Raw genomic sequence first — 25673 nt, forward strand, 5'->3', positions numbered from 1 at the left:
TTTTGGGCTCAGGATGACTCAACATTACATCTGACACAGAATCAGATAGCCCAGTCAGGAAACAATCTAAAAGCGCGATTGGCCCCATCTAGCTGAGACTGCCCACCTCCTAAACTCTGCGGCATAGGTCTCTACTGAGTTATGACCCTGCCGGAGAGTCTTTAGCTTCCTTTCTGCTGTGACCGCGACATCCAGATCATCATAATTTATGGCCATAGATTTAAAAAATCCCTGCACCGAGGATAGTGCTTCATGGCCCTCTGGCAGACTGTAAGCCCAGGTTTGCGAGTCCCCAGATAGTAGGGTCTTAATGAAAGTCACCCTCTGGCTCTCTGAACCTGATGATATAGGTCGCATCTCAAAGTATGACATACAGCGATTCTTAAAATTGCTAAAGTCAGACTTGTGACCTGAGAATTTCTCCGGGATAGGCATTCTAGGTTCAACTACAGGAGGGGATTGCCCCTGGTAATGTTGGGGCCTGGAGTAAACGCACCGCTTCAGACAATTTGGTGATTTGTGTCTGTTGCGTATTGATCGTGGTAGTCAAAGCGTTCACGGCTGTGGTTAAGGCCTCGACTTGTGTATACAGAGCATCCATTGACATCTTGGTCTGCTGTTATGTAACACTGTGTCAGCAAGCGCACAAATATCTGATTATGTGGTGATCTGCAGTATCACCACTAATGCAGATATAGATGAACAAGTAATCAGTATTTTACTGATAGTAGATCAGCGGTATGCACACTAGCACAGAATCAGTACTTTAATGAGAGTGTGTTTCACAGGTGATTATGCACAGTAAACAGGAGTACTCCTATGCGAATAGCCCCCTGGCTGTGGGGACTATCACTGAGAGAGTGGTCGTACAGGCAAGGTCGGCAGCTGATCGGACAATAACAGTACAGAAACGTCAGGCTAATCAGAGTCAAGTGGAAGCTAAGGTCGGCTACGGGTCGGGCAGATAAGGTACAGAGTCAGAAGGCACAAATCGGAGTCAGAGGTTCAGGCAGTAATTCGGCAACAGATCAAATAGCAAGGTACAGAATCAGGAGGCAGAAGAGTGGTCAGAAGAACGAGCAGAGAGTCATACACAATAAATCAACAATAATGTTCAGTTATAATTATAGCTATCAAATGTTTGAGCGCTAACACGAAGTATTCGCAACAGCAGACAAGGAACAACTGACAGCCAGCTCCTTATATGCTGGGGATCACTCTGTAGAGCCACCCAGAACCCCAGCCAATCAGGAAGCTAGCTGGGGTCAGCTGACCGGTGAGTCAGCTGACTCCCCTTCTTCTGGCATAAAGGTCCTGCCGCTGGGCGCGCGCACGCATAGCCCTTACCCTGTGTGCGGCCAAAGGACCTGGCCGTGGCGTGCTGTGTGACTCCCCGCCGCCTGTTACACGGAGGAGCTAGGAAGGTCTCTCAGACAGTGCAGTGTGTGAGGGGAATTGCTGTTGCTGAGGTAACCAACACACCTGCTGTATTGGTAGCAGCAGGCTCTGAGAAGGAATTCAGCAGCGGGGAGGAGCACATCACAAATCATGTCTAGCCTGCACTTCTACACCTGGGGAACTGCTATCAAGCACTTCTTAATCTGCGCCAGTTTAGGGATGAATTTGCACTTTTCTTAAAGAGAGTCTGAAGCGAGAATAAATCTCGCTTCAGACCTCATAAATAGCAGGGGCACGTGTGCCCCTGCTAAAACGCCGCTATAGCGCGGCTTAACGGGGGTCCCTTCACCCCCAAATCCCCCTCAATACACCCGGGGAGCGCTTCCTGGTTGGGGCAGGGCTAACCGCCGCAGCCCTGCCCCACGCGCGTCTGTCAGCGCGTATCTCCGCCTCTCCCCCGCCCCTCTCAGTCTTCCTTCACTGAGAGGGGCGGGGGAGAGGCGGCGATGCGCCGCTGACAGACGCGACTGGAGGCAGGGCTGCAGCCGTTAGCCCTGCCTCCAGGAAGGGAAATTCTGCGACCTTTCTACTACACACTTTTGCGGGGGGTGGGTTGGGGGTGAAGGGACCCCCGTTTAGCCGCGGGATAGCGGCGTTTTAGCAGGCGCACACGTGCCCCTGCTATTTATGAGCTCTGAAGCGAGATTTATTCTCGCTTCAGAGTCTCTTTAACTGTAGTGCAGCTCTAGAAATTCATGTTAAATTGCCACTATTACCTAGGATTTAAGAAGGTTCTTATTGCTATGCAGAACAGTTCTCCTTGCTGGTTAGAACAGATTAAGAACAAAAAACTGTCTGTAATGCGTAGATAAATCTCCCCCTCTGTCTTATATTGTTTTGTGGGGAGATTTATGTGCTAGGGCTTATTTTTGGGGGAGGGGCTTACTCTCAGGAGAGGGGTAGATGCTATGTGTATGGGGAGGTGTGTGGTCTCTTACCGCACCTCCCTTGTGGCTGCATCTCCATCTGTTCCTTGTAACATCTCCAGTGTATGTGGCTACATACTATTGAAGCTGTAAGGGCACGAGCTGAAGCTGTACGCTAGGTTGGCTCTGCGCTGGCGCTCCCCTATTGTCATAATCAATGTGCGCCCGGCTGATGCATCCCTGGTGCACATTGATTATGACAAGAGGGGAGCGCGGGCACAGAGCCGATCTAGCGTACTGCGTTCAGCATCCGCATGAGGGTCAAAGGATGCCCTCACAACTTTAATACTATGCCGCAGCATACACAGGAGAAGTTACAAGGAACGAAGGGGGGCACAGCCACAAGGTAGGTACGGTAAGAGACCACACACCTCCCCATACACATAGCGTCCCATTTAAACTAGGTCTTATTTTCAGGGGATGGCTTATATTTCAAGCATACTTGAAATATAAGGTAGGGCTTATTTTTCGGGGTTGGTCTTATATTAGGGGAAACGCGGTAGGCCTAATTCTGCTGTTCCACAGTGAATCAGCATTTTCTAACCTACGCTGAATGTCAAAACACTATGAAATGTATGAGTATGTAAACAGGAATCCTTTACTCAAATGACATATACAATAAAAACCTATGTGCTCTATCATTGCTGGCGAAAGTGAATATTCACGGTGAGTCCACTGCGTGTGCTGTATGCTGTATAAATAAAACATAACTTAAACCGTGTATAAGGTAATGTGCTGAGTCACGGCTCTAACATGAAAAACTTTATCATTCTCTTTACATTATATACTCCACCCTCATGAACTCAGCATCCTCTGGTGTTTATTTACGGTAATCATTTCTGAGATACTGGGCCTTTTCTCTATACAGGCGCTATGTTTGCTTTCAGTTTGTGTTTAGGGAGTGGGCTGATAGCAGCAGGCTTATATACTGCAAGCAGATTGGCTTTCATTCACAGGCATCCATTCCTCTGGTAGGATGATCTGCACGCTGGTATATAATGACCATACTGGAGCTTCATACCTAGAGTCTAATCTCTCTCTCTAATCTCTCCAGGTTTCCTGCCAAACAGGTTCCTTCCTAGACAGCACTGAACATCCATACGCAGAGATGGCTGCCTCTCAGAAAAGTTTGTCTAAAGGTAGGTAGGTAGGTAATGTGGCTGAAGTTTAGATCCTTGCTGTCTGTAATATACTAATTTCTCCTATATGAGCAGAATTGTGCTCAGGACAGAAGTTTGCAATGACTGCCTAAGTTCGTAGGCCTGGTGCACACCAAAAACCGCTAGCAGATCCGCAAAATGCTAGCAGATTTTGAAACGCTTTTTCTTATTTTTCTGTAGCGTTTCAGCTAGCGTTTTGCGGTTTTGTGAAGCGTTTTTGGTGTAGTAGATTTCATATATTGTTACAGTAAAGCTGTTACTGAAAAGCTACTGTAACAAAAACCACCTGGCAAACCGCTCTGAAGTGCCGTTTTTCAGAGCAGTTTGCCTTTTTCCTATACTTTACATTGGAGGCAGAAACGCCTCCGCAATCCAAAATCTGCAGCAGCCCGGGAGTATGCGTTTCTGCAAAACGCCTCCCGCTCTGGTGTGCACCAGCCCATTGAAATACATTATCCTAGCGGATCCGCACCCGCAAGCAGATCGCAAACCGCAGCAGAACCGCTCTGGTGTGCACTAGGCCTTAGTGTTGATTGCTGTTTGTAAACCATGTGCTTTCAGGAAGTGGGCTGATTCTTCAGCTGCTCAGCAATGCATGTTTAGTTTGTAATAGAAATTTCTTCATAAGATAGACTTGTAAAACAGCAATTGTTTGATTTTAGGGCCCGTCTCCATTTGTGCCACGCGCAGCTGCACTTCCTGGTCGGTTATGCAGACGAATCCCATCAGCGCCATGCATGGCTAAGGGATTTGCTGCCTCCCGCACGGAAATGGATGGCAGTGACGGCCAAATCGCTAGCACAAGCAAAGTTTCCCTGTGCATGGGGTTTTTTTTTGTTTTTTTTTTTTTTTTTTTAAATACCTGTTTGATTCAGTGAAATGTCAAGTTCTCCCATTCAATAAAACTGCATTTATTCAGGAACAATTGCCACTGATTGCAAGCGCATATAGTTTTTAAAAACGCATCACATGCGTTTTTTTTTTAAAAAACTCATGCGCTTTTGCCTGTTTTTGATGCGTTTGTTTTTCTTGTAATTGCTGATTGGCTAAAGAATCCTTTTTGTTTTTTTTCTAGTTTACATTTCAACAGGAAGCAGGAAATTGCAGAGTCTTCTGGGATACTCCCTTCTAAAAAATGCAATGGAATCGCATTGCGTTTTGTCATGCGTTTTTCAAGTGCTGTGCTTAAAAAAAGCGCAGTAGGCACTGCAATTGCATTTTTCTAAAAACGCATCGCAAAAGACCTTGCGATTTTTAAAAATGCAGCGCAAGTGCAGCAGTGTGTACAGGGATTGTCAGTTTGATTTTGCATAAATGCAATTAGGTTTATTGAATCAGTGTCATTGAATGATCATGATTGTAAGGTGAGTGGTCGGTATTAGCAGCTAACTGCAAGAGGTGTTTCATGGCAATTCCACTTTTGTTGGGATAAAACTCAGGGCGCTAGTTTAGGGGACCCGGCAGAAAACCTCATAGGGAATAGTTCTCCAATCACAGGACCCTCTACAGCATAAGGCATGGTGATTGGCCAGACAGTGTGGGCATAATTTACTACAACCTATCTGAAACCTAGAAGTTTGAGAGGGTGCTGTCCACTCAATCACCTTAGCAGAACTTCCCTATGAGATTTACTGCTGGGTCCCCTAAACTAGACTTGCAGCAAACTCTGTGCTTTCGGTGACATTTATAATGTGAAAAGGATAATGCATTATTTCAGTTTGATTATTAAGGTGCTTGTTAATACAATTTTAGTGAACTACCGACCTTATAATTGATCAGATTGGCTATTGTTGATAGTCCCAATCGACAACAAATTATCAGTGTTTCAGTTTTTTTTTTTTCAACAATCTATTTTTTGGGTTGATGCCATCTGAAATGATTGGATTTGGTTATAAGTTATATTCCATTTATGGGCCATGCTCACAGTGCTCATTTGTGTTGCAGAATAATTCTGCATGTCAACTCGCTGCCCATACAATTCAATGGGCCTGTTCACAGTAACGGATTGCGTTATTCTAACTCGCTGCATGCAGGGCCGGCGCTACCATAGAGCCAAAGGGGGCAATTGCCCCAGGGCCCCAGAGCTTTTAGGGGCCCCCAGTGGCTACAAGAGGGGAAAAAAATTCAAACCGACCTTATAGTTTTTGAGAAAAACGAATTTTTTTTTTTATATTTTTTTTTTTTTCAAAGGAAAAAAAATACACATTTAAAAACCCGCTGACATTAATGGTTAATAGCAAATCCACCTTAAATGCTAGAAACCCTAAATTTGCAGGATATGTTAAGGAGATCATTGGGAATAGGAGGAAAAAACTATTTTTCAAAAAGACCTTATAGTTTTTGAGAAAATCGATTTTTAAAGTTTCGAAGGAAAAAAGTATACCTAACGGTAGTGTAATTTTACAGGCATCAAAAGAAAGAGCAATAAGTTTCCTGATGGGGTTTCCAGGGGGTCCATATGCAGCCGCAGCGCTTTGGTCAGGGATTGCGATACAGCCGCAATATGGCTGTATCAAGATCCCTGGCATTTTTTCCTATTTTCCCAATACTATTTTTTTTTTTTTTTTTTTAATTATGTGGGGTCCCCACTCCTGAAACTTTTTAACCCCTTGTCCCCCATGCAGGCTGGGGTAGCCAGAATGTGGAGCTCCGAACGATTGGGGCTTCACACCCTGACTATACCACCTGCAAAAAAGGTCCCTTAATGCCGATATTTTTTTTTTGTTTGTTTGTTTGTTTGTTTCGGGGTATCTGTTGGGGGGGGGGCAGGTTTATTTTGCCCTGGGGCCCCATTGTTGCTTAAACCGGCCCTGGCTGCATGCAGGCTTTGTATTTAAGTCTATGGCCAGTCTCCATTGCAGTTCAAACTCATTATAATGGGTGCATTATGCAACTGACCACTGTGAACCTAGCCTAAAGGTGGGTACACACATCAGATCAAAGTTTTTGTAAAATGAAAGATTACAGACCAATTTTACCCCCTTCCATGTAGTATGAGAACATACTCTACACTGTCTATTCTATTGAGTTGAACTCCCCATCAGATAAAAATCTTTGCAAGATGCTGTACACATGCAAAAGATCAGTTCCTGCAAAATGCATTCATAGTCTATGATATCTGCAGATCTCATACACACCTTGTTTAACGGACATTCATCTGCAGATCAGATCCACCAGAATGGATCTTCGGATCTGCAGATGATTTTCTGACCCGCACATGAATGTCCGTTAAACAAGGTTTATTTGAGATCTGCAGATATCATAGACTATGTATGCAATTTGCAGGATCTGATCTTTTGCAGATACTGATCTGTTGCAAGTGTACAGCATCTTTGTGTATAGCATCTTGCAAGGATTTGTATCTGAGGGGGAATTCAGCTTAATAGAATAGACAGTGTAGAGTATGCTCTCATACTACATGGAAGGGGGAAAATTGGTCTGTGATCTTTCATTTTCCAAAGACTTTTATCTGATGTGTGTACCCACCTTTATTCATTCCTCTATATTGCAATTATCGTATTGAAAGGTTAATAGTTCGCTAAAATTGTATTATTAATGGGTAGTTCTTAAACTTTTATATAGATATAAAGCAAATAATGGGATTTCAAACAAACTGGGAGATATGAGTGTCAAACGTTATGCTAGTTGCTGGATTCGTACGTGTAAAAACAATGAGAATCAAATGTTTTTTTGCCCTGTGTAAATACAGCAAGGTGGGAGTTTCTGGTCCATCTCATGGCAACAGAATCTTAAACAGCGTGCCGTTGCCATGGTTGCATAGCAGTGCAGTTTGTGCTTAGATAATTTTGGGAAATTCATAGCTGGCTGCAAACTGAAATAAAAAGTTAACTACTAGAAGAGTTTTGAACTGTGAATCCCTTGTCATGGTAACTGTTTTTTATATGTATATGTATATGTGTATGTATGTACTTTCGGAGCTCACTCCAACCTGAACTCTAGCAAATTCTTTCTGTTTTAAGAAAGCAAACTTTTTGTTTTCCATACTAAAACAAAAATATCCTTCGAAGTACATCAGCTATTGCATTTAGGCTGCTTACACACCAAGACGTTACAGGCGCACGTTAGTGCGCCTGTAACGCTCCCCCAACGCACAGCAATGTAACACAAGTGGGCTGTTCACACAGCCCACGTTGCGTTACATGTAACGCTGCACGTTCTGTGCAAAGTGCAGCATGCTACGGCGTTGGAGCGGCTATAGCCGCGTTAGACTGTTTGCACATGCGCAGTGGGGGGCGGAGAGGAGGCGGGGAGAGCCAGCTACAGTAGCCGCGCACATGGCTACTTAATATTCACTGCACTGGCGGGCGCTGATTGGCCGGCGGGACCACGTGATGCGGAGTGTCTCGCTCCGCATCACGTGGTCCCACTGGCCAATCAGCGCCACTCTGGGAGACATTATAGGACTCGAGCCGCCTAACGCGGCTCACTCTACCGTCGGCTCTTGCAGCACCATACGTTGTTAGGTGCACGTTATGCGACCTTAACGTGCCACCTAATGCAACGTCTTGGTGTGCAAGAAGCCTAAATCTCTGAATAATACTTTATTATTTATTATTATGTGAACTTAATTTTGGACTTACAAAGGTTTCTGACATTTCGACAGCAATACCTACGTATATAACCACATCACTCTCTCTCTGTGGCAGGGTTCACACATATTGCAGAAAACTGAACCAATTTTCTTTGAGGTTTTTCTGCGTAGTGTGTTCCTACCCTCCAGGTATGCAAAAACGAAAACTGGAAAATGCTAATTTTAGAAGTGTTTCTCTATTGACTTTCATTGGATGTGTCAAAAGAGTTTTGCACTTTCACAAAATGCATGTGAAGTCTGAACTCTTCCTAAAGATAATTATGTTCTCATTGGAACTGTTAATTAAGTCTTCTGTAGAGATGATCAAGGAGAAGCTCATTTTTGTTGTGTGGATTTAAATGCCATATAGGCCTGGAGCCCACTAAAGAGCTTTTCTGAGCGCTTTGTGACTTGACAAAGCGCTTGCTAAAGTAATGATCCCACTTGAGTGATGTGATTTTATAAAAATCCCCCATAGCATGGCATTACCAAGAGCTTCTTCAAATCACTAGCGCTTAGGGCCCTTTTCCACCAGCGCTGGCTGAATCGAAAAGCCGCAAACCGCTAGCGATTTTACAATCGCTACGGTTTGCTTTTTAACATAGGAATCGCGGTAGGTCATTTCCACTACCGAGGTTTGTTTTTTCAGGAACGCGAACGCGCGGCGGAGCGATATTTGCCGCGATTTTGCTATGCAGTGCATAGCATAGCAAAATCGCGGCCGCAAACGTCGGGAAATCGCCGGTAATTACGATTCAGCAATCGCTAGCGTTCAGTGTGAACGCTAGCGACTGCTAGTGGAAAAGGGCCCTAAGAAAAGGATTCTAGTGGGGTTTCAGCCCTGACACAGATTTTAGCTGGTCAAGTTTCAATTTGCATGCAAACTGCATTTAAATTTGCACCTCGATATAATCGGTCTCTGATTAATCACGTGTAGTATTCACTAGTCAACTGGCTGGTTCACACTGCAAGAGCTTTTTTGAGCGCTAGTGATTTTGAAAAGCTTTTGCTAATGCAATGCTATGGGGGATTTTTACAAAATCACATCGCTCCAGTGGGAAGCATGCATAAATCGCATTTTCAAGCACTTATCGACTGCATTGAAGCTCAAATGCTCACGAAATGGTGCCTGAGCCCATTTTTGCGATTGGACAGAAAGCTCACTGCTCATGTGAGAACACTCACATTGAGAATCATTACACAAGCAATTTTAAAAATCGCCAGCGATTATATAAAGGAAAACATTTTTTTTTGCAAGTGTTCATAGTGTGAACTAGCCCTTACTGTTTAATCACTTAAAGAGAACCTGTACTGAGTAAAAATATTTAAAATAAACACATGAGGTAACTTCAAATGAAAATTACATAGTTACCTTGCCATCAGTTCCTCTCAAAAGCTCACCATTTTCTTCTGACAATAATCCCATCCAGTTCTGACAATATTTTGTCAGATCTGAAATATATCAGTTGCTGTCAGTAAAATATCAGTTGCTGTCAGTTATAGCTGAGAGGAAAACGGATGTACCAGGCAATGTCCATGTTTCCCTATGGCTCAAGTGGGCGATGTTACAGTTTCAGGGCTGGTGCACACCAAAACCCGCTAGCAGATCCGCAAAATGCTAGCAGATTTTTAAACGCTTTTTTTTATTTTTATGAGGCGTTTTGCGGATTGCTGCTGCGGTTTTCAGTATAGTAGATTTCATATATTGTTACAGTAAAGCTGTTACTGAACAGCTTCTGTAACAAAAACGCCTGCAAAACCGCTCTGAAGTGCCGTTTTTCAGAGCGGTTTGCGTTTTTCCTATACTTAACATTGAGGCAGAAACGCACCCGCAATCCAAAAAATGCCTCACCCAGGCATTTTTCGTTTCTGCAAAACGCCCCCCGCTCTGGTGTGCACCACCCCATTGAGATACATTGACCAAGCAGATCCGCAGCCGCAAGCGGATCTGAAAACGCCCAAAAAGCCGCTCGGTGTGCACCAGCCCTGACTGTGTGCTGACCAGAAAGCTGTTATGGGTGATGGCTATTTTCAAAATGGAGGACGGAAAATTCCCTTGATCATAGTGAACAAATAGGACGCAGGACAGGAGAAAGACACTGAGGAGTAGACTACATGGAAGGTAAGTATGACTTGTGTATGCCTATTTTGAATTTTATTTTCAGTACAGGTTTTCTTTAAGCCCGAAGGGTTGTTTATTTTTTTGCATCTGAGCAACTTTCACCTTCCATTCATTTGCCAATAACTTTATCACTACGCATAACAATGAATTGATCTTTATCTTGTTTTTTCCGCCACCAATTAGGCTTTCTTTGGGGGATGCATTTTGCTAAGAATTAATTTATTCTCAATCCATTTTAATAGGAATATTAATAAAGAAATGGAAAAAAATAATTATTTCTCCGTTTTTGGCCATTATAGTTTTTTTATTTTTTTTTTATTTGGGTAATTTTTGGTGTGGGTGGTAAACGGATAATTTTAATTGTAAAATGTATTTTGTTTAATAAAAAATAGATGTGGGTGTAGTTTTACTATTTGGCCACAGTCAATCCTGGAAGCGTGATTGTACGCTTCCAGGAAGTATTAGGTGGATGGGAAACTGTTTGTAACACAGAGAAAAACCGCATCCTCTGAGAGGCTGTCGGCTTTTCTGCGGGGGGGCTTCGATCAATGAATGGGATCTATAATCCCATTCATTGATGACTGGGCTGGCGGCGGGTGCGCTGCCCGCGGGAGTGCGCGCAGCCCAACTGGATGGGAATGTTCTTCCAGTTGGGGTTAAAGTTACCCTGAGCAGTGTCATAAAAAAGAAAACTGGACTTACCTGGGGCCTTCTCCAGCCCACCCTAGCCTGCATGGTCCCCACCATCCTCCTGGCCCCTTCTGTGGTCCCGCTGCTGGCTCCTGTAATGTGCCAAATTTGGGTGAAGTCGTGCATGCTCGCCCCTGCTACATACCCAAAGTGTCATCACGCCAGCTGCTGTAAGAGTCCTGTGCATGTGCGGTTCAGTCTGTAGAGAACTACTCATGCGCAGGACTCTTACAGCAGCTGGCGTGTTGACGGAACTTGTATGCCGTAAGGGCGAGCAGGTGCGACATTACACCAGTCGGCGCATTACCAGACCCGCCAGCAGTACACATACTATGTACTATACATGCATAGTACTCCTATGTGTGTATTCTCACTGGAGCGTACTGAGCAGGCGCAAGATGGTCAGAGGGACAGGAGTGCGATCGTGGCCATGAAACTGAGCCATGGCAGGGGACCGGATGATTGGTGAGGGACGGCTGTAGGGGACTGGTGGAAGCCCCAGGTAAGTCAAACTTTTTTTTTTTTTTTTTTTTTTTTTGTCGCTTCAGTTAAAGAGAAACTGTAACCAAGAATTGAACTTAATCCAAAGCAGTAGCTGATACCCCCTTTCCCACGAGAAATCCTTTTTTACAAACAGATCATCAGGGGGCTCTGTATGGCTGATATTGTGGTGAAACCCCTCCCACAGTGTGATGTCAGGACCATGGTTCTGACAACACACTGCGGGAGCTTTGTTGCATTGTGGGAAATAACAGCTGTTTCCAACTACAAAAAAAAAAGCAGCATCTCTTTCCACTGACATCACCTGCCAGCAGTAAAAATGTCACAATATGATAAATGTCAGAATGTAAATCAGGGAGAGGAAAGATTTTAGAATGGGCAAACACTGACTAAATCATTTATACATAATTATTGTAAAAATGAAGCACTTTTTTATTACATTATTTTCACTGGAGTTCCTCTTTAAGGTTCTCTTTAATACCTGGCACACACTATGCAATTTCCCATCCAATCCACAAGTCAAATTGATGATTTTCGACAGATCTGATTTCCCATCGTTTTTCAGCTCAATTTTGTACAGAAGTGATTGGAAAAGCAATCAGAATATTACTAAAAGTACTATTTTACCAGATTCGGGACAAAGTCCTCAGCACCCAAGGCTGAGACTCCAAAGTGCGCCCCTCCAGCCCTCCCACTCCAGCCATCACACACTGATTGCTATTCGACTAAGATGCACCCCAGGGCTCCCGACCCCCTCCAACAACTTAATCTCTAGCTATCTGGCGTGCAGTCACTGCCATGCATCCTCTTTTCTTATTTTTCTCTGCTTCAAACACAGTAGGGGAATGATAGCTGAGTGAGTTGTGCACCCCCTTCTACACAGCGCCCTGGAGCCTCTCTCGCCTCGGGCCGGCCATGATTTTTTTTTTTTTTTTTTCCCCCTACAATCTTTTGGAAATCTAGCAGTTCAAGAGGGTGCTGTCCACCCAGTCAAATTAGCAGAGTTTCCCTATGGACATTCACGCTGGCTAACATCAACTACCAGTGCTGTGTTTTTAAAAATGCACAAAATGTATGGCTAATTCAAGCAAAGAATGGACCACACTGCGGAACAAACACTTTAGCCGCTGATTGCCGGGGTCACACACAGCTTCCAGTTGAAAAATAATGTAGATACATGGGAGCGTTAGTAGCCACAAGCATGTCAATGCTTGACACGTTGTGCGGTTACTGCCCAGTGAAAACTGCAGCATGTTGTGTCGGTCTGGCTACTGGCTTGGATTCTCATGCAGAGATGCCACAAATGCTTGCATCTAGCTGCATGCACTCTGCACATAAACAGGAATGGCTGGAAAGCAGTTAAGTGTGCTGTTGTCAGCCGTTCGTGTGAAAGAGCCCTTGGGCTAGGTTCCCACTTGTGCCGCACTACATGTGGCCAGGGGGAGCGGACTGTGTAGCGTCCACTCCAATGGTCTGCTGTGGTCAGGCTGGAGTGTTACCCCCCCCATAGGCTATATGGGTACCGCATCCTCCTGCCCAGGATTATCGTGGACTGCACAGAAATGTGAATAGCACCTTAAAGAGAAACTCCGACCAAGAATTGAACTTTATCCCAATCAGTGGCTGATGCCCCCTTTTACATGAGAAATCTATTCCTTTACACAAACGGACCATCAGGGGGCGCTGTATGACTGACATTGTGGTGAAACCCCTCCCACAAGAAACTCTTGAGGACTGTGGTACTCCTGGCAGTTTCCTGTCTGTGAACCTTGTTGCATTGTGTGAAATGGTGGTTTACAGCTGTTTCCAACTGCCAAAAAAAGCAAGCAGCAGCTAATTCACCTGCCAGCAGTAAAAATGTCACCATGTGAAAAATGTCAGAATGTAAATTGGGGATTTAAAAGATTTTTACAATGGGCAAACCTTGACTAAATCATTTATACATGAGCACTTTTTTATGGCATTATTTTCACTGGAGTTCCTCTTTAACATTGTTTTCAACTTTAGCAAACGCTCAGGGCTGGAACCGACTATAGCGTTTTATTTCTTTTTTTTGCATTCAAGGAAATCACTCACGATTGAAAGTGATCCCTAAACACTGCTAATGTAACGGTATAGGACAGATTTCACTAGCGTGATTGCGATTAGGCAAATCACAGGACATGCAGCATTTTGGGAGCATTTCCATTATAGTATATTGTATAGGAGCAGGGAAATCACTCCCAAAATCGCTTGCAAAGCGCTACCACAAATCGCTAGCGGTTGAGATGGTGCTTTGTACTGCGTCCCAGGCCTATGTCTGCTACAGTGTTCCCCAACCTTGTCCTCAAGGCCCACCAACAGTGCATGTTTTGTGGAAATCCACAGAGGCAGTTAATCAGCTCTGCTGAGACACTAATTACCTTACCTGTGCATATTTGTGGTTTTCTGCAAAACATGTACTGTTGATGGGTCTTGAGGACAGGGTTGGGGAACTGTGTGCTATAATGAATATTAGGCTATTATGGCTGCATGTTATCTTGCTGGCATCTGGTTAGCTGCTTGGGAAGCTTATAAGGCCTTTTTCGGAAGGGAGGCTGAACTGGGCGCTTGCCGAGCAGTTAATTATCCCTTCTGCCACCTACCGGGGCAGTTTGGGTGAAATTTAAATGCTGAATTGCAGCTCTAGTAGTACCATGCATGTCAAGTGCTAACACGCGGCAGTGGTGTTACCCGGTGTCAGAGGCCTGCGACGTGTCTCGTCTAAGCGCAGCTGTGCTCAGGTCTGACTCTAGGTGGGGAGCCACCTGTCTTGCGCTGGTACAGATTGCTAGCAAGCACCTGGTCGGTGTAGGAGAGCAGCTAACTGGCGGTGAATTCACCAGTTGCCCGTCTGAAAGAGGCCTAAAGGAGGCCATACACTGGTAGATTGCAAGCCACTGTGGCAAAAAAAGATAGATCTCTCTCTGATCTGAATCTAAGGGCTCCAATTCTTAAACACTCAGCACGTTTTCAGTAGCATGAAATTTATTGAAAATCGACCCGCAGCATTGCACTGCTCGATGCATTGCAATGCTATCGCCCGCTAGCAGGAGCTTTGGGTGGGCGTGGCTGTAGATTGATGGCCCATCAATCTACAGCCACGCCCACCCGAAGCTCCTGCTAGGGGCTGAAACTTGGGCACCGCTATTTAAACACTGTAAAATTGTGGCGCTCATTAAATAAGGTGCCATGGCCGCCTGCAGTTCATAATACAATATTTATTGTATTCTCCACAATACGATAATATATCTATATAGATATAATCTCTAGTTTCAAGATATCAACCCAAACGCAATCTCAGACTTGCACACAAGCATCTTTTATCCTCCTCTACAATTACCACCTCACATTCACGGGTTCAAGACTTCACACGTGCCTCACTGCCTCACCACTCCTCTGGAATGCCCTTCCACAGCACATCTGCCACTCTGCCACCTTTGAAATCTTTAAACACTCCCTCAAAGCCCACCTTTTCCGACAAGCATATTATTTCTTAGGCCATGCACCCTTCAACCTCGCATCTACATTTAATTCTCACTAAATAACCTAATTGCGCACTGCCTGTACATACACTGTATACTTCCCCCACCCGCCACTGGTTTCCACCCCATTCCTTTAGATTGTAAGCTTGCAAGGGCAGGGCTCTCACCCTTTTGTGTCATGGAATGTTACTTTAATTGCTTGCACTCTGTTATACATTTTAGTCGTCATGTTACATTTGCTATTGTAATCGCCTGTTCTGTATTTTGTACCAGTGTTCATATTTGATGTATATCATTGTCTGTATCATTATATATCCCTTAGGGTTAGGTTTTGCTATAGAAAAAAATCTGTAAATTTTACCAATACTATTTTGTGAAAAATCCTGTCTTTTTGTTTTCATTTTAGGCAGTGCTCCCCCAGGACCAGTGCCAAATGGAGTTATTCGTGTGTACAGTATGAGATTCTGCCCCTACGCTCAGAGAGCAAGACTTATCCTGATCGCTAAGGGAATCAAGTAAGCATTTATATAGGGAAAAGCATACATTATCCAATGTGAAATGGCATATAAAAACCCCAATACAAAAAATGCCTACAAGAGATCATTCACTTCAGTCCTTGGCCTAAAAGTGTACCCAGGGTGACATGTGACGTGATAAACATGTGTATGTAGAGTGCCAAACATTAATAACCAGGCTTATAACTTGTTTTAATATTCTTCCTGAAAGAGTCAATTTCTAGGCATGGAAGTGACCGCTTCTGTCTAGTTGGCACCTTGCTGGAATATAGTACACATCCCTGACACGCAAATTACAGCCATGAAGGTTTTCCTGGCACAATACAAAATTTGAGAGCAGGGAGAGATAAAATACATAAACTATTGACCTTTTTCTAACTCTGGGACACTTAATAGGCTGCCACTGATTACAGACCGTACAACATTCAATGCACTTTGTAAGTGTGTGTGTTTGTGTGTCTATCTCTATCTCATACCCTGGGATAGTTACAAAAGTTATTTTTAGGAGGATAAACCTAATTGTTTGTCTACCCCTTGGGTTTACTTTTAAAGGGACACTGTGGTTAAAGCGATGTAATGGGCAGCTTTTTTTCTTTGTAAACTTTACAGGCAATTTCCTGGTTGTCCTGCTGATCCTTTGTCCAATGTGACAGACATAGTGTAAAGGGCCCTTGGAGTCAAACGCAGATGCACTGACAGTCCTGTGGAGGTATCTCGTTGATCACTGTGCGGCGGAATCTGAGGCAGCAGTGCACTCGCCAGGATGATGTGCTCATTTACATTGGAAGTGAGGCATACTCTACGCACACGCACACCCACGTCTCCATGATCTTTAGCTGTATGTAAACTGTATTAAAGGGAGTCTGAAGTACAATTATAAAACAGATACTCATCTAAGCAGAGGGAAGGCTCTTGGCCCTATAGAGTCTTCCTGTTCTCCTCCCGGTCTCCACCTCCCCCCCCCCCCCCCCCCGCAGGCTCCCCCCGTTAGCAGTTCACAACTGGTCGCGGACTGCTTTCTTCTGTGTTGGGTGGGCTTCCGAAGACAGGCTGCTCTGTACTGCACGAGCGTCCTCACTTGTGCGTGTGCAGTACAGTGCTGCCCGTCTTCAGGAGCCCAAGTGCTTCCGAAGTCTCCAGAGGCAGGAGATTCAAACAGAGGAGCCTGCAAGGGAACGGGAAGGCTCTATAGGACCCAGAGCCTTCTCTCTAGTTAGGAGAGTAAAGTATCTGATTTTTATTTTAAAGAAAATGTCCAGGCTCGTGTGTGGTGTGTGTGTGTTTTTGTTTTTGTTTTGTTTTTTATAGTGGGTCTTCCACCACCCTTTGGCAGCTATGTCCCACGCCGCAGCTCCATTCTCAGCTGCCGGCCTGGGGTCCCTGCCGGGGCAGAGGCCTACCTTGCAAGGTTGTCCTCTACTGCGCCTGCATGAGCGCCACTGTCAATTAAGTCCATGTTGTCCGGAGTGTACTACGCAGGCGCAGAGGTCAACCTCTGGACTGGGAGCTAGCAGCAGAGCTGCGGTGTGAGACATGGCGGCTGCAGGAAGCCCAGAGTAAATAGATTTAATTTACGACCTTGAACATTACCTTTTAAGCTTCAGATTCTATTTTTTATAGCTTATGTGAACTACAAATGTGCTATAAATAAAAGGTTCTCAACACCTGGCATATTTAGTTAAATGAAAGCCTAAATGATGGGTTAAAAAGCATTTATACAATATTGCTGGAGCACTCCTAACACATCGAAAGTGATGTTACCCAGAACAGGGAGTACTTGGCAAACGCTGTCGCTAATAAATTTCTTCATGCTACTGTAATACTGAGAAACCCTGATATAACCTACCAGATCTGAAAACTTTTAAAGGCTACATGGAAAGATTCACATGGCTCCACCCTCGGTGTGTTGCAATTCAGGCTAACGAAAGCATGCAATTATCTTCTGGTTTTGGTAGGAAATATTGTGCTTTCAGTAGATGCTTATAGGTTCCTTGTAGTGCACTACTGTCACAACACCTTCTGAGACGTTAATCGATCACCTAGTCATCTCCCAGCCTGAGAAATAGATTACATAGGCAGGGAAGGTGGCACTCCAAGCGAGTTTGATATTGATTGGTTCAGCGCATGATGATGGAATGTAAAATGTTGGGTTTTATATGATATGTCAGATATCCGTTGAGTTATGGCATACTTGGAGAAACTGCCAATTCTGTCCCTCAGACAATAGGGGTGGACTTCAGCAGCCTGAGGTCAGATTGTTAAGGGTGGAGCAACCTCTCTTGTTACCATCCACACCCTCTGGCAGAGAAAGGGTTTAAACCGACTGACACTCAGCCTGGAGAGAGACCCCAGCCATCCTGTACCATCACGGATTTGGGCTGGATGATAAAAGCATTAATACCCATTCCACAGAACTTTCCAGAATTGGACTACATATCTTCTGGGGGACTTACCGCAGAGGACACGGTAACTTGACAAACTGCTCAGACTGTAATCTGCTATTATTTTCATATTGAACCCTTATTTATGTATCAATTTGTTTCTATTGCTATATTTTGTTCTGCATTATTTCTTTAAATAAACGATTAAAAAATCGTTCATCTAAGTGCTGTTCTGAAACAAATCTCCGACAAAAGAAATCACATCTTCAAAGAGAGACCTGTTACCATAACTGTTTTGATATTCAATATTGTTAGGTTTTTTTCCACTTACCCTCCAGGACAGGTATACATCGAGATCCGGTCCCTCCCAGGAAACAGGAAACATCCACAAGCCTCTCTATAAATAAAAAGATTTGTCAGGGAGACGGCAGTATAGATGTTTCCTGTTTCAGGGACAGGTCTCTCTGTACAACGCTGCAGGTCCTGGAGAGCCTGGGGGGCTAAGGAGCTGTTGGCGTGGCGGTACTCTCTATGGAGCATTAGGCAATGTCCTCCTATAGTGTGCCGCTTACCTCTCCGAAGGCTGGTTGGTCGATGGGGAGAGTGGGCCGCACCACGAGACTTCGTTTGGCAGGCGCCGCTGGCTGGGGAATGGCGTTGGTACGCTGTGAGGAGGCGGAGGCCAGGGGCATACAGCGTACCAGTATCCAAGATGGCGGGCGGAGAGTTTCCGCTTCCGGATGACGTCACTTCCTTTTTTTCGCCGGGTAGAAGATCTTGCGGCGTCCTCCGCGTCTCTGCACTTGTGCAGGACGCAATATGGAACAGTCAGCAGCAGGATCAGGAGCGGGCCAGGCGGCCACTCAAGAGGATCCGAAAAGACATGAGCCAAGGCTGGATACCGGCAAGGTATCGTTGTTGCACTAGAAAACTGTTTGGTGTAGCCTTAGGGCTTGTTTCCACTGTTGCGACGCGATTCGCCGGCATTCCGACGCTTGTAAAAACGCATGCGGATGCGTTTCTGCATGCGTTTTTACCCGCGATTTCGCATGGCAGGGTGCCATGCGAAATTAACCATGACACTGCCAGGGCAAAATAAAATTGAAAAAGGTGTGAAATCGCACGCGAAATCGCGGGTAAAAACGCATGTAACAAACGCATGCGTTTTTACTATTAAATACATTAGCGGCGATTCACACGGATTCCCGACGCAGGCGAAATCGTTGCCTCTTTTGTGCGTTTTTTCTCCGCAACAAAAAACGCACAACGCCACCGCAGGAGTGGAAACAGCCCCATCCACTCACATTACATGTGCGAATCCGCATGCGTTGGACGCATGCGGATTTGCGATAGTGGGAACGAGCCCTTATGGTTTGTCCTACAGATGCCTGCTGACTAGTTTATAGGGGGACGATTATTGTAATTGATAGTCTATTACCTGTGGGGAAATTTTACTATCATTGTTTGTTTAACCACCCTGGCGTTCTGATTAAATCGCCAGGGTGGCTGCGGGAGGGTTTTTTTTTAAATAAAAAAAAAACTATTTCATGCAGCCAACTGAAAGTTGGCTGCATGAAAGCCCACTAGAGGGCGCTCCGGAGGCGATCTTCCGATCGCCTCCGGCGCCCAGAATAAACAAGGAAGGCCGCAATGAGCGGCCTTCCTTGTTTTGCTTATATCGTCGCCATAGCGACGAGCGGAGTGACGTCATCGACGTCAGCCGACGTCCTGACGTCAGCCGCCTCCGATCCAGCCCTTAGCGCTGGCCGGAACTTTTTGTTCCGGCTACGCTGGGCTCAGGCGGCTGGGGGGACCCTCTTTCGCCGCTGCTCGCGGCGAATCGCCGCAGAGCGGCGGCGATCAGGCAGCACACGCGGCTGGCAAAGTGCCGGCTGCGTGTGCTGCTTTTTATTTCATTCAAATCGGCCCAGCAGGGCCTGAGCGGCAGCCGCTGGCGGTGTTGGACGAGCTGAGCTCGTCCAGACCGCTCAGCTGGTTAAAGCATTTCAGGCTAATTAGATTTAAGTTACATTAGTCTTGGTGTATGTTTTGTTTTTAGGGGACGACAGCTACTTCAGCTTCTACTGCTAATACTTCTACTACTGAAGCATCAGAAGCTGCAAGGCCCAAAAGACGCTGTCCCTCTTGTAACATAAAACTGCCTGTACCTTGGAGTAAATTATTGTCAGCAATGTGCAACAAGAGTGCTAAACGAGGAATCTGCTGTAGCTTACAAGGATTTCCTCAAAATGGTTCGCAAAGAAATGACAGAATCCATGAAAGTGTTCAGGGAATCTATGTCTGCACAGTCATCAGTTAATCAGCCACCTATTGTTATTGCTCACGTACCAGGTACTGCAGGAGCAGTGTATCCTACTGTTCCGGTGGCACAGACGGGGATGCAGCAACCTTTAACTATAGATCAGTCTCCTGTCGCACCTGTCTTAAATATACAACCTTCGCTAACATCTCAGGGTGTCTCTTCAGAGGTTGTGGTGGAAAATCCTAGTGGGCCCGCTGATAGTGGAAAGACGACTGCCCATACTAAAGCTACTTCTAAAACAGACCGCCCAGTCTTGTCGGATTCTGAGCCAGAGGAATATTCGGAAGATATTTCTGAATGTGATTCTGAAGGTGATGTGTCTGATAAAGATCAGGACAAACCATCTAAGTTCAGATTTTCCGCGAATGAAACTGATGAATTGTTAAAGGCAATTTATGATTCCTTGGGACTAAAGGATGAGACTCCATCGTCCATGTCTACGCATGACGCATTATATGCAGGAATGGAGGGAACTAAACCGTTGGTCTTTCCAGTGCATGAGTCAACTAAACACTTAAGAAAACTTTCCTATCAGGGTTTTTCCACTGACTGTTAATTATCAAGAGGATTTAAAAGAAGATTCCCATTTGCGGAAGATGATTGCAAGCAATGGGATAAGTGTCCCAAATTAGATGCTGCATTTTCTCAAGTACAAAAGGAAAACGAGTTATCCTTTGAATATTTGGGATTTTTGAAGGACCAATCAGACAGAAAAGCAGAGTTTGCATTAAAAAAGACATGGTCCGCTATATGTGCGAACTTTCGTCCTGCAGCAGCGACTACATGTGTAGGTCGTACTTTAGATTTGTGGATGCATCAAGTGATCATATTAAAATGGGGTCAAGCAAAGAAACAATTATAAACTCCTTTACTGTGATGTTTAAAGCGATAAATTTCATAATTGACGCTGCGACAGAATCAATTCGATTAACAGCAAGAGCAGCAGCTTTGTCTAACGTAGCCAGACGTAATCTTTGGATCAAAACCTGGGAGGGAAGTAATGTATCGAAAAATAAGCTATGTACAATACCCTTTGCCGGAGACTTATTGTTTGGACCGCAATTAGACGAGATCTTAGAAAGGACCTCCGATAAAAAAGGATTCCCTAAAAGAAGACCATTCAGACAAGGGAAAACTTTTTTTCGTAAAAACAGGCAAGAAAATAAAGCGAAACCCCAAATTAGACGTAAACCCTGGTCCTTCTTCTCAAGGGAACAGAACAAGCCAAACGCTTTGTTTGGCAGTTCTGGATCCTCCGCAAAAAAAGCAACAGTGACAACAAGCTGGCTGTGGGAGGAAGGTTGGGCCTATTCCTGTCACAATGGCAAAAGTTTGCAACCAGCCTATTTATTCTCAACCTAATTCAGTCGGGGTATCATATTGTATTCCATCAGAAACCGACAAAATTTACTGTAACCAAGGGTTTACAGACATCCGAAGAACAGATGGCGATAAGCTCCATCCTACAAGACATGCTGACAAGGAATGTAGTCACTTTGGTGCCAGTCCTAGAGCAGGGGAAAGGGTTTTATTCGAAAAAGTTTCTGGTAAAGAAGCCGTCGGGAAAATTCCGGTTCATTTTGAATCTCAAACCTTTGAATCCATACATAAAGCACCAGAAGTTCAGAATGGAATCAATTTACTCCCTCAGAAATCTGCTGACGGCCAATTGTTTTATGCTAAGCATAGACCTAAAAGATGCGTATTGGCATGTCCCTATCGAGGCGAAGTCACAAAGGTTCCTCAGATTCGCAGTGAGAGAGAGTTCGGGAGTGACCCACTATCAGTTCCGCTGCCTCCCTTTTGGAATAAAGTCGGCTCCAAGGATTTTCACCAAAGTGATTGCAGAACTAGTGTCAGCTCTACACAAAGAAGGGATAATGATTGTCCCGTATTTGGACGATCCGTTAATTTTTGCAGAGTCAAAACACTCTATTGTTACAAAGAGAAAGGGTAGTGACAAAACTCCAACAAGGTTGGATTATCAGTGTGGAAAAATCACAACTGGAGCCTACACAGAACATACTATTTTTGGGGTTTTTGAAAGATTCACAGCAGCAGAAAATGTTCCTACCAGAACAAAAACTTCAGAAAGTAGTTCAACAAGTGGGAGAATTCAGAGAGTTGAAGAAAATATCAATTCGAGGTGCAATGAGGCTGCTAGGATTACTGAATTCAGTGGCACCAGCAGTACAGTGGGTGATGAAACATGCCTGGTTGCTGCAATCATGGATATTGAAAAATTGGGACAAGTCGACTCAGTCACTGGATCAGTTCATACGTATTCCGCGAGAGGTGAAAGAGGATCTAAAGTGGTGGACGTTGTCTCACAATCTCACGCCGGGCAAGGCGTGGATCTTTCCCACCCAGGTAATCTTGACTACAGACGCAAGTATGACAGGGTGGGGAGCTCATATTCAAGATTTCAAAGTACAGGGTCTCTGGCAGGGGCATATGAGAAATCAGTCCTCAAACTACAGGGAACTGATGGCGGTGAAATTAGCCCTTGTAGCAACTCATCACATAATAGGGTCAAAGCATGTACAAGTAAGGACCGACAACTCTACAGTAGTGGCATATATAAATCGCCAAGGTGGAACAAAGTCACACAAACTTCTAACTCTGTCACTGGAAATCCTGAATCTAGCGGCGCAAAATCTGTTGTCTCTGTCAGCAATCCATCTGAAAGGTTCCTTGAACATGCTGACAGATCTACTCAGTCGTCAACAACTGTCGAATATGGAGTGGGAGTTGAATCACAAAATCTATCAATGAATAACCTCAATCTGGGGGGGGGTTCCAGTCATAGATTTATTTGCCAACAGGGAAAATGCCAAATGTCATTGTTTTTTTCCCCTCAATACCAGAGACAACCCGACTGCAATAGATGCCCTTGAACAAACATGGGATTTCGAACTAGCATATGCGTTCCCACCTTTAAATCTGTTGCCGCTAGTACTGAGGAAAATTTCAATGTCCAAAGCAAAAGTAATACTCATTGCACCAAATTGGCCAAGGAGGTCATGGTATCCACTGCTTCTGAAATTAAAGACGGTGGAACCATTACCGCTTCCTTGTCGGGGGAGATTAGTATCAATTCAGGGTCAGGCTGTGCCAGAGTTAAACAAGTGGAAACTAACAGCTTGGCTACTGAAGAGAGAATACTCAAAAGTTATGGTTTATCTGATAAAGTGATACAAACCTTAATCAAGAGTCGTAAGAAGAATACAAGGGCGATATACTTAAAGAGTAACTGTCAGGCTGCAGAAGCTAATTTAAACCTCTATTCTCCTGTGTTAAACAGTTTAGAAGGAAGCCCAAAAGCAATTAGTGAAGATAAAAATCTCAGTTACCTTTGATGTGTGCTTATCAGCAAGGCTGTTATTCTTAAGAAGACGCAAGCCGCATACCATACTGCAAAGCATTCTGGGGCTCTCCCCTCGGCTGCTAATGAGACGTTACAGCAGCTTGTAATCGCGTAGCACTGATAAATCTCCGGGCAGAGTACACTGCAGGAGTCAGCTATTGTTCCTAGCCACATGGCTCATTAATATTCACTGCACACTGTGTTGTTCAAGTAGGAGCTTATCTGTGATCAGGAAGCAGGCAGGACATGACGACACATTTGACAGAAAAACATGGAGCCTGCCATGAGCTGTCAGGAGCATCTATCTCTGCATATACTATATACAAATTCTGTGAAATCCAAACGTGGACAGTGAAATGCATATGTAATGTAAGTACAGCCAATCTTTAGCTACTGATATATGTGTTTATTTTCTCTGAGACCTTATACCTAACAGCTCCTCTTTAAAATATTGGAAGACCTATAATCTGTGGAAGGAACAGACAGGTTTCAAATCTAACGAAATTGCTACCATTTTGGAATTTCTTCAGAGCGGGGTTGATAAAAAAAATTGGCCTTAAGCACGATTTAAGGTGCAAATTTCAGCTCTTTCGGTTTTTTTTTTTAGATGCTAAATTAGCTACGCACCCTTTAATTATACGTTTCGTGAAATCGGTGGAAAGAAATAGACCGATATGTATTAAACCTTTTCAAAAATGGAACTTGTCATTAGTGCTTAAAGTGCTTACAAGGCCACCTTTTAATGAGGCGAATGGCACGATTTTACGTTTACTTACGTTTAAAACGATTTTTTTGGTAGCAATTACGTCAGCAAGAAGGGTTAGTGAATTGGGAGGCGCTTTCTAGCGAAAAGCCTTATTGTATTTTTTTATGAGGACAGAGTGGTCCTTCGAACCAGTTCTGAGTTTATTCCTAAAGTTGGGGATATTTTTTACCGATCACAGGAGATTATATTGCCAAGTTTCTATGCTAATCCCTCAAATGACAAGGAAAAAGAGACATTTATTAGACGTAAGACAAATTTTGTTACAATATTTACAAAGAGTACAAGGAATTAGGAAAACAGAGGCCTTATTCGTGAATTTCACAGGAAGATTAATAGGTCACAGAGCTTCTAAAAGAACAATAGCAAACTGGATTAAATTGTGTATTCTGGAAGTTTATAAGATTATGGAGACCACTCCTCCTAAAGATTTTAAGGCTCATTCTACCAGGGGGACAGCGACAACTTGGGCCTTCAGAGCTGGTGCTTCTCCTCTGGAAATCTGTAAGGCAGCAACGTGGAAAAATCTTGGAACATTCATGCGGCACTACAGATTGGATCGGATATCCGCAGCTGACCAGGACTTCGGTAGGAAAGTTCTACAGGCAGTCAGCCCACCCTAAGGTTAGTGTTTTCTTGATCATCATCTCGATGTATACCTGTCCTAGAGGGTTAGTGGAAAAAAACTAAACATTAGCTTACCTGGTAATTTTTATTTTAAGTAACCCTCCAGGACAGGTGGGGTAACCCACCCCTTTTTTTATAGTTATATATGTATGCTATACGTGAAACAATATTGAGTATATAGATATAATTATATATTACGGGATTGTGTCAGGAATTGAGACCTGTTTGATGTAGTGTCTTGTTTAATACTGCCGTCTCCCTGACCAATCCCTTTTTATTTATAGAGAGGCTTGTGGATGTTTCCTGGGAGGGACCGGATCTCGATGTATACCTGTCCTGGAGGGTTACTTAAAATAAAATTACCAGGTAAGCTAATGTTTAGTTTTCTATCTCTAGAAAGGTTGTCAAATTAACCCTTTTTTTTTTTTTTTTTTTTTTTTTTTTTCCTACAGGATTTAGCTAGAGTTAGCACACTTTTATTGCGGATTGGTGGCAGCGACCTGGCCTTTATATGAGAGCACAGATTGTATTGATTGTATATACAATCGAAATTGGTGGGTGACTGCGCATACGTCACAACTATACATATCCTGTTTGATTACGGTCTCCACATAACTGGGTTTCTGCATATGACCTTGGAAAGAAGCCTACACAAAAAAATGGAGAGTATAGATAAACTCCATGCAAATGTGGTCACACGGTGACATCTAAGTTGCAAGGCTAGACATGTGATCACAGGGACAGGA

General features: G+C 44.2%; 1 protein-coding gene across 3 annotated transcripts in view; it reads left to right on the forward strand.

Annotated features, from left to right (window-relative positions):
* The first annotated feature begins 1394 nt into the window (after positions 1-1394).
* LOC137536256 (glutathione S-transferase omega-1-like) overlaps positions 1395-25673 on the forward strand; it is a 29917-nt gene continuing 5638 nt past the window's right edge. The window contains exons 1-3 of one of the 3 annotated variants that reach the window (XM_068258391.1): positions 1395-1469; positions 3439-3523; positions 15358-15466. In XM_068258391.1, the coding sequence (XP_068114492.1) occupies positions 3493-3523; positions 15358-15466 (140 nt within the window). In that variant the 5' untranslated portion in view covers positions 1395-1469; positions 3439-3492. Of the gene's footprint in view, positions 1470-3184; positions 3214-3282; positions 3356-3438; positions 3524-15357; positions 15467-25673 lie in introns of those variants that run through there. The other 2 variants (XM_068258392.1, XM_068258390.1) reach the window with 2 other exon arrangements.

Source organism: Hyperolius riggenbachi, chromosome 10 (assembly GCF_040937935.1).
Source record: "Hyperolius riggenbachi isolate aHypRig1 chromosome 10, aHypRig1.pri, whole genome shotgun sequence".
Classification (NCBI taxonomy): Eukaryota; Metazoa; Chordata; class Amphibia; order Anura; family Hyperoliidae; genus Hyperolius; species Hyperolius riggenbachi.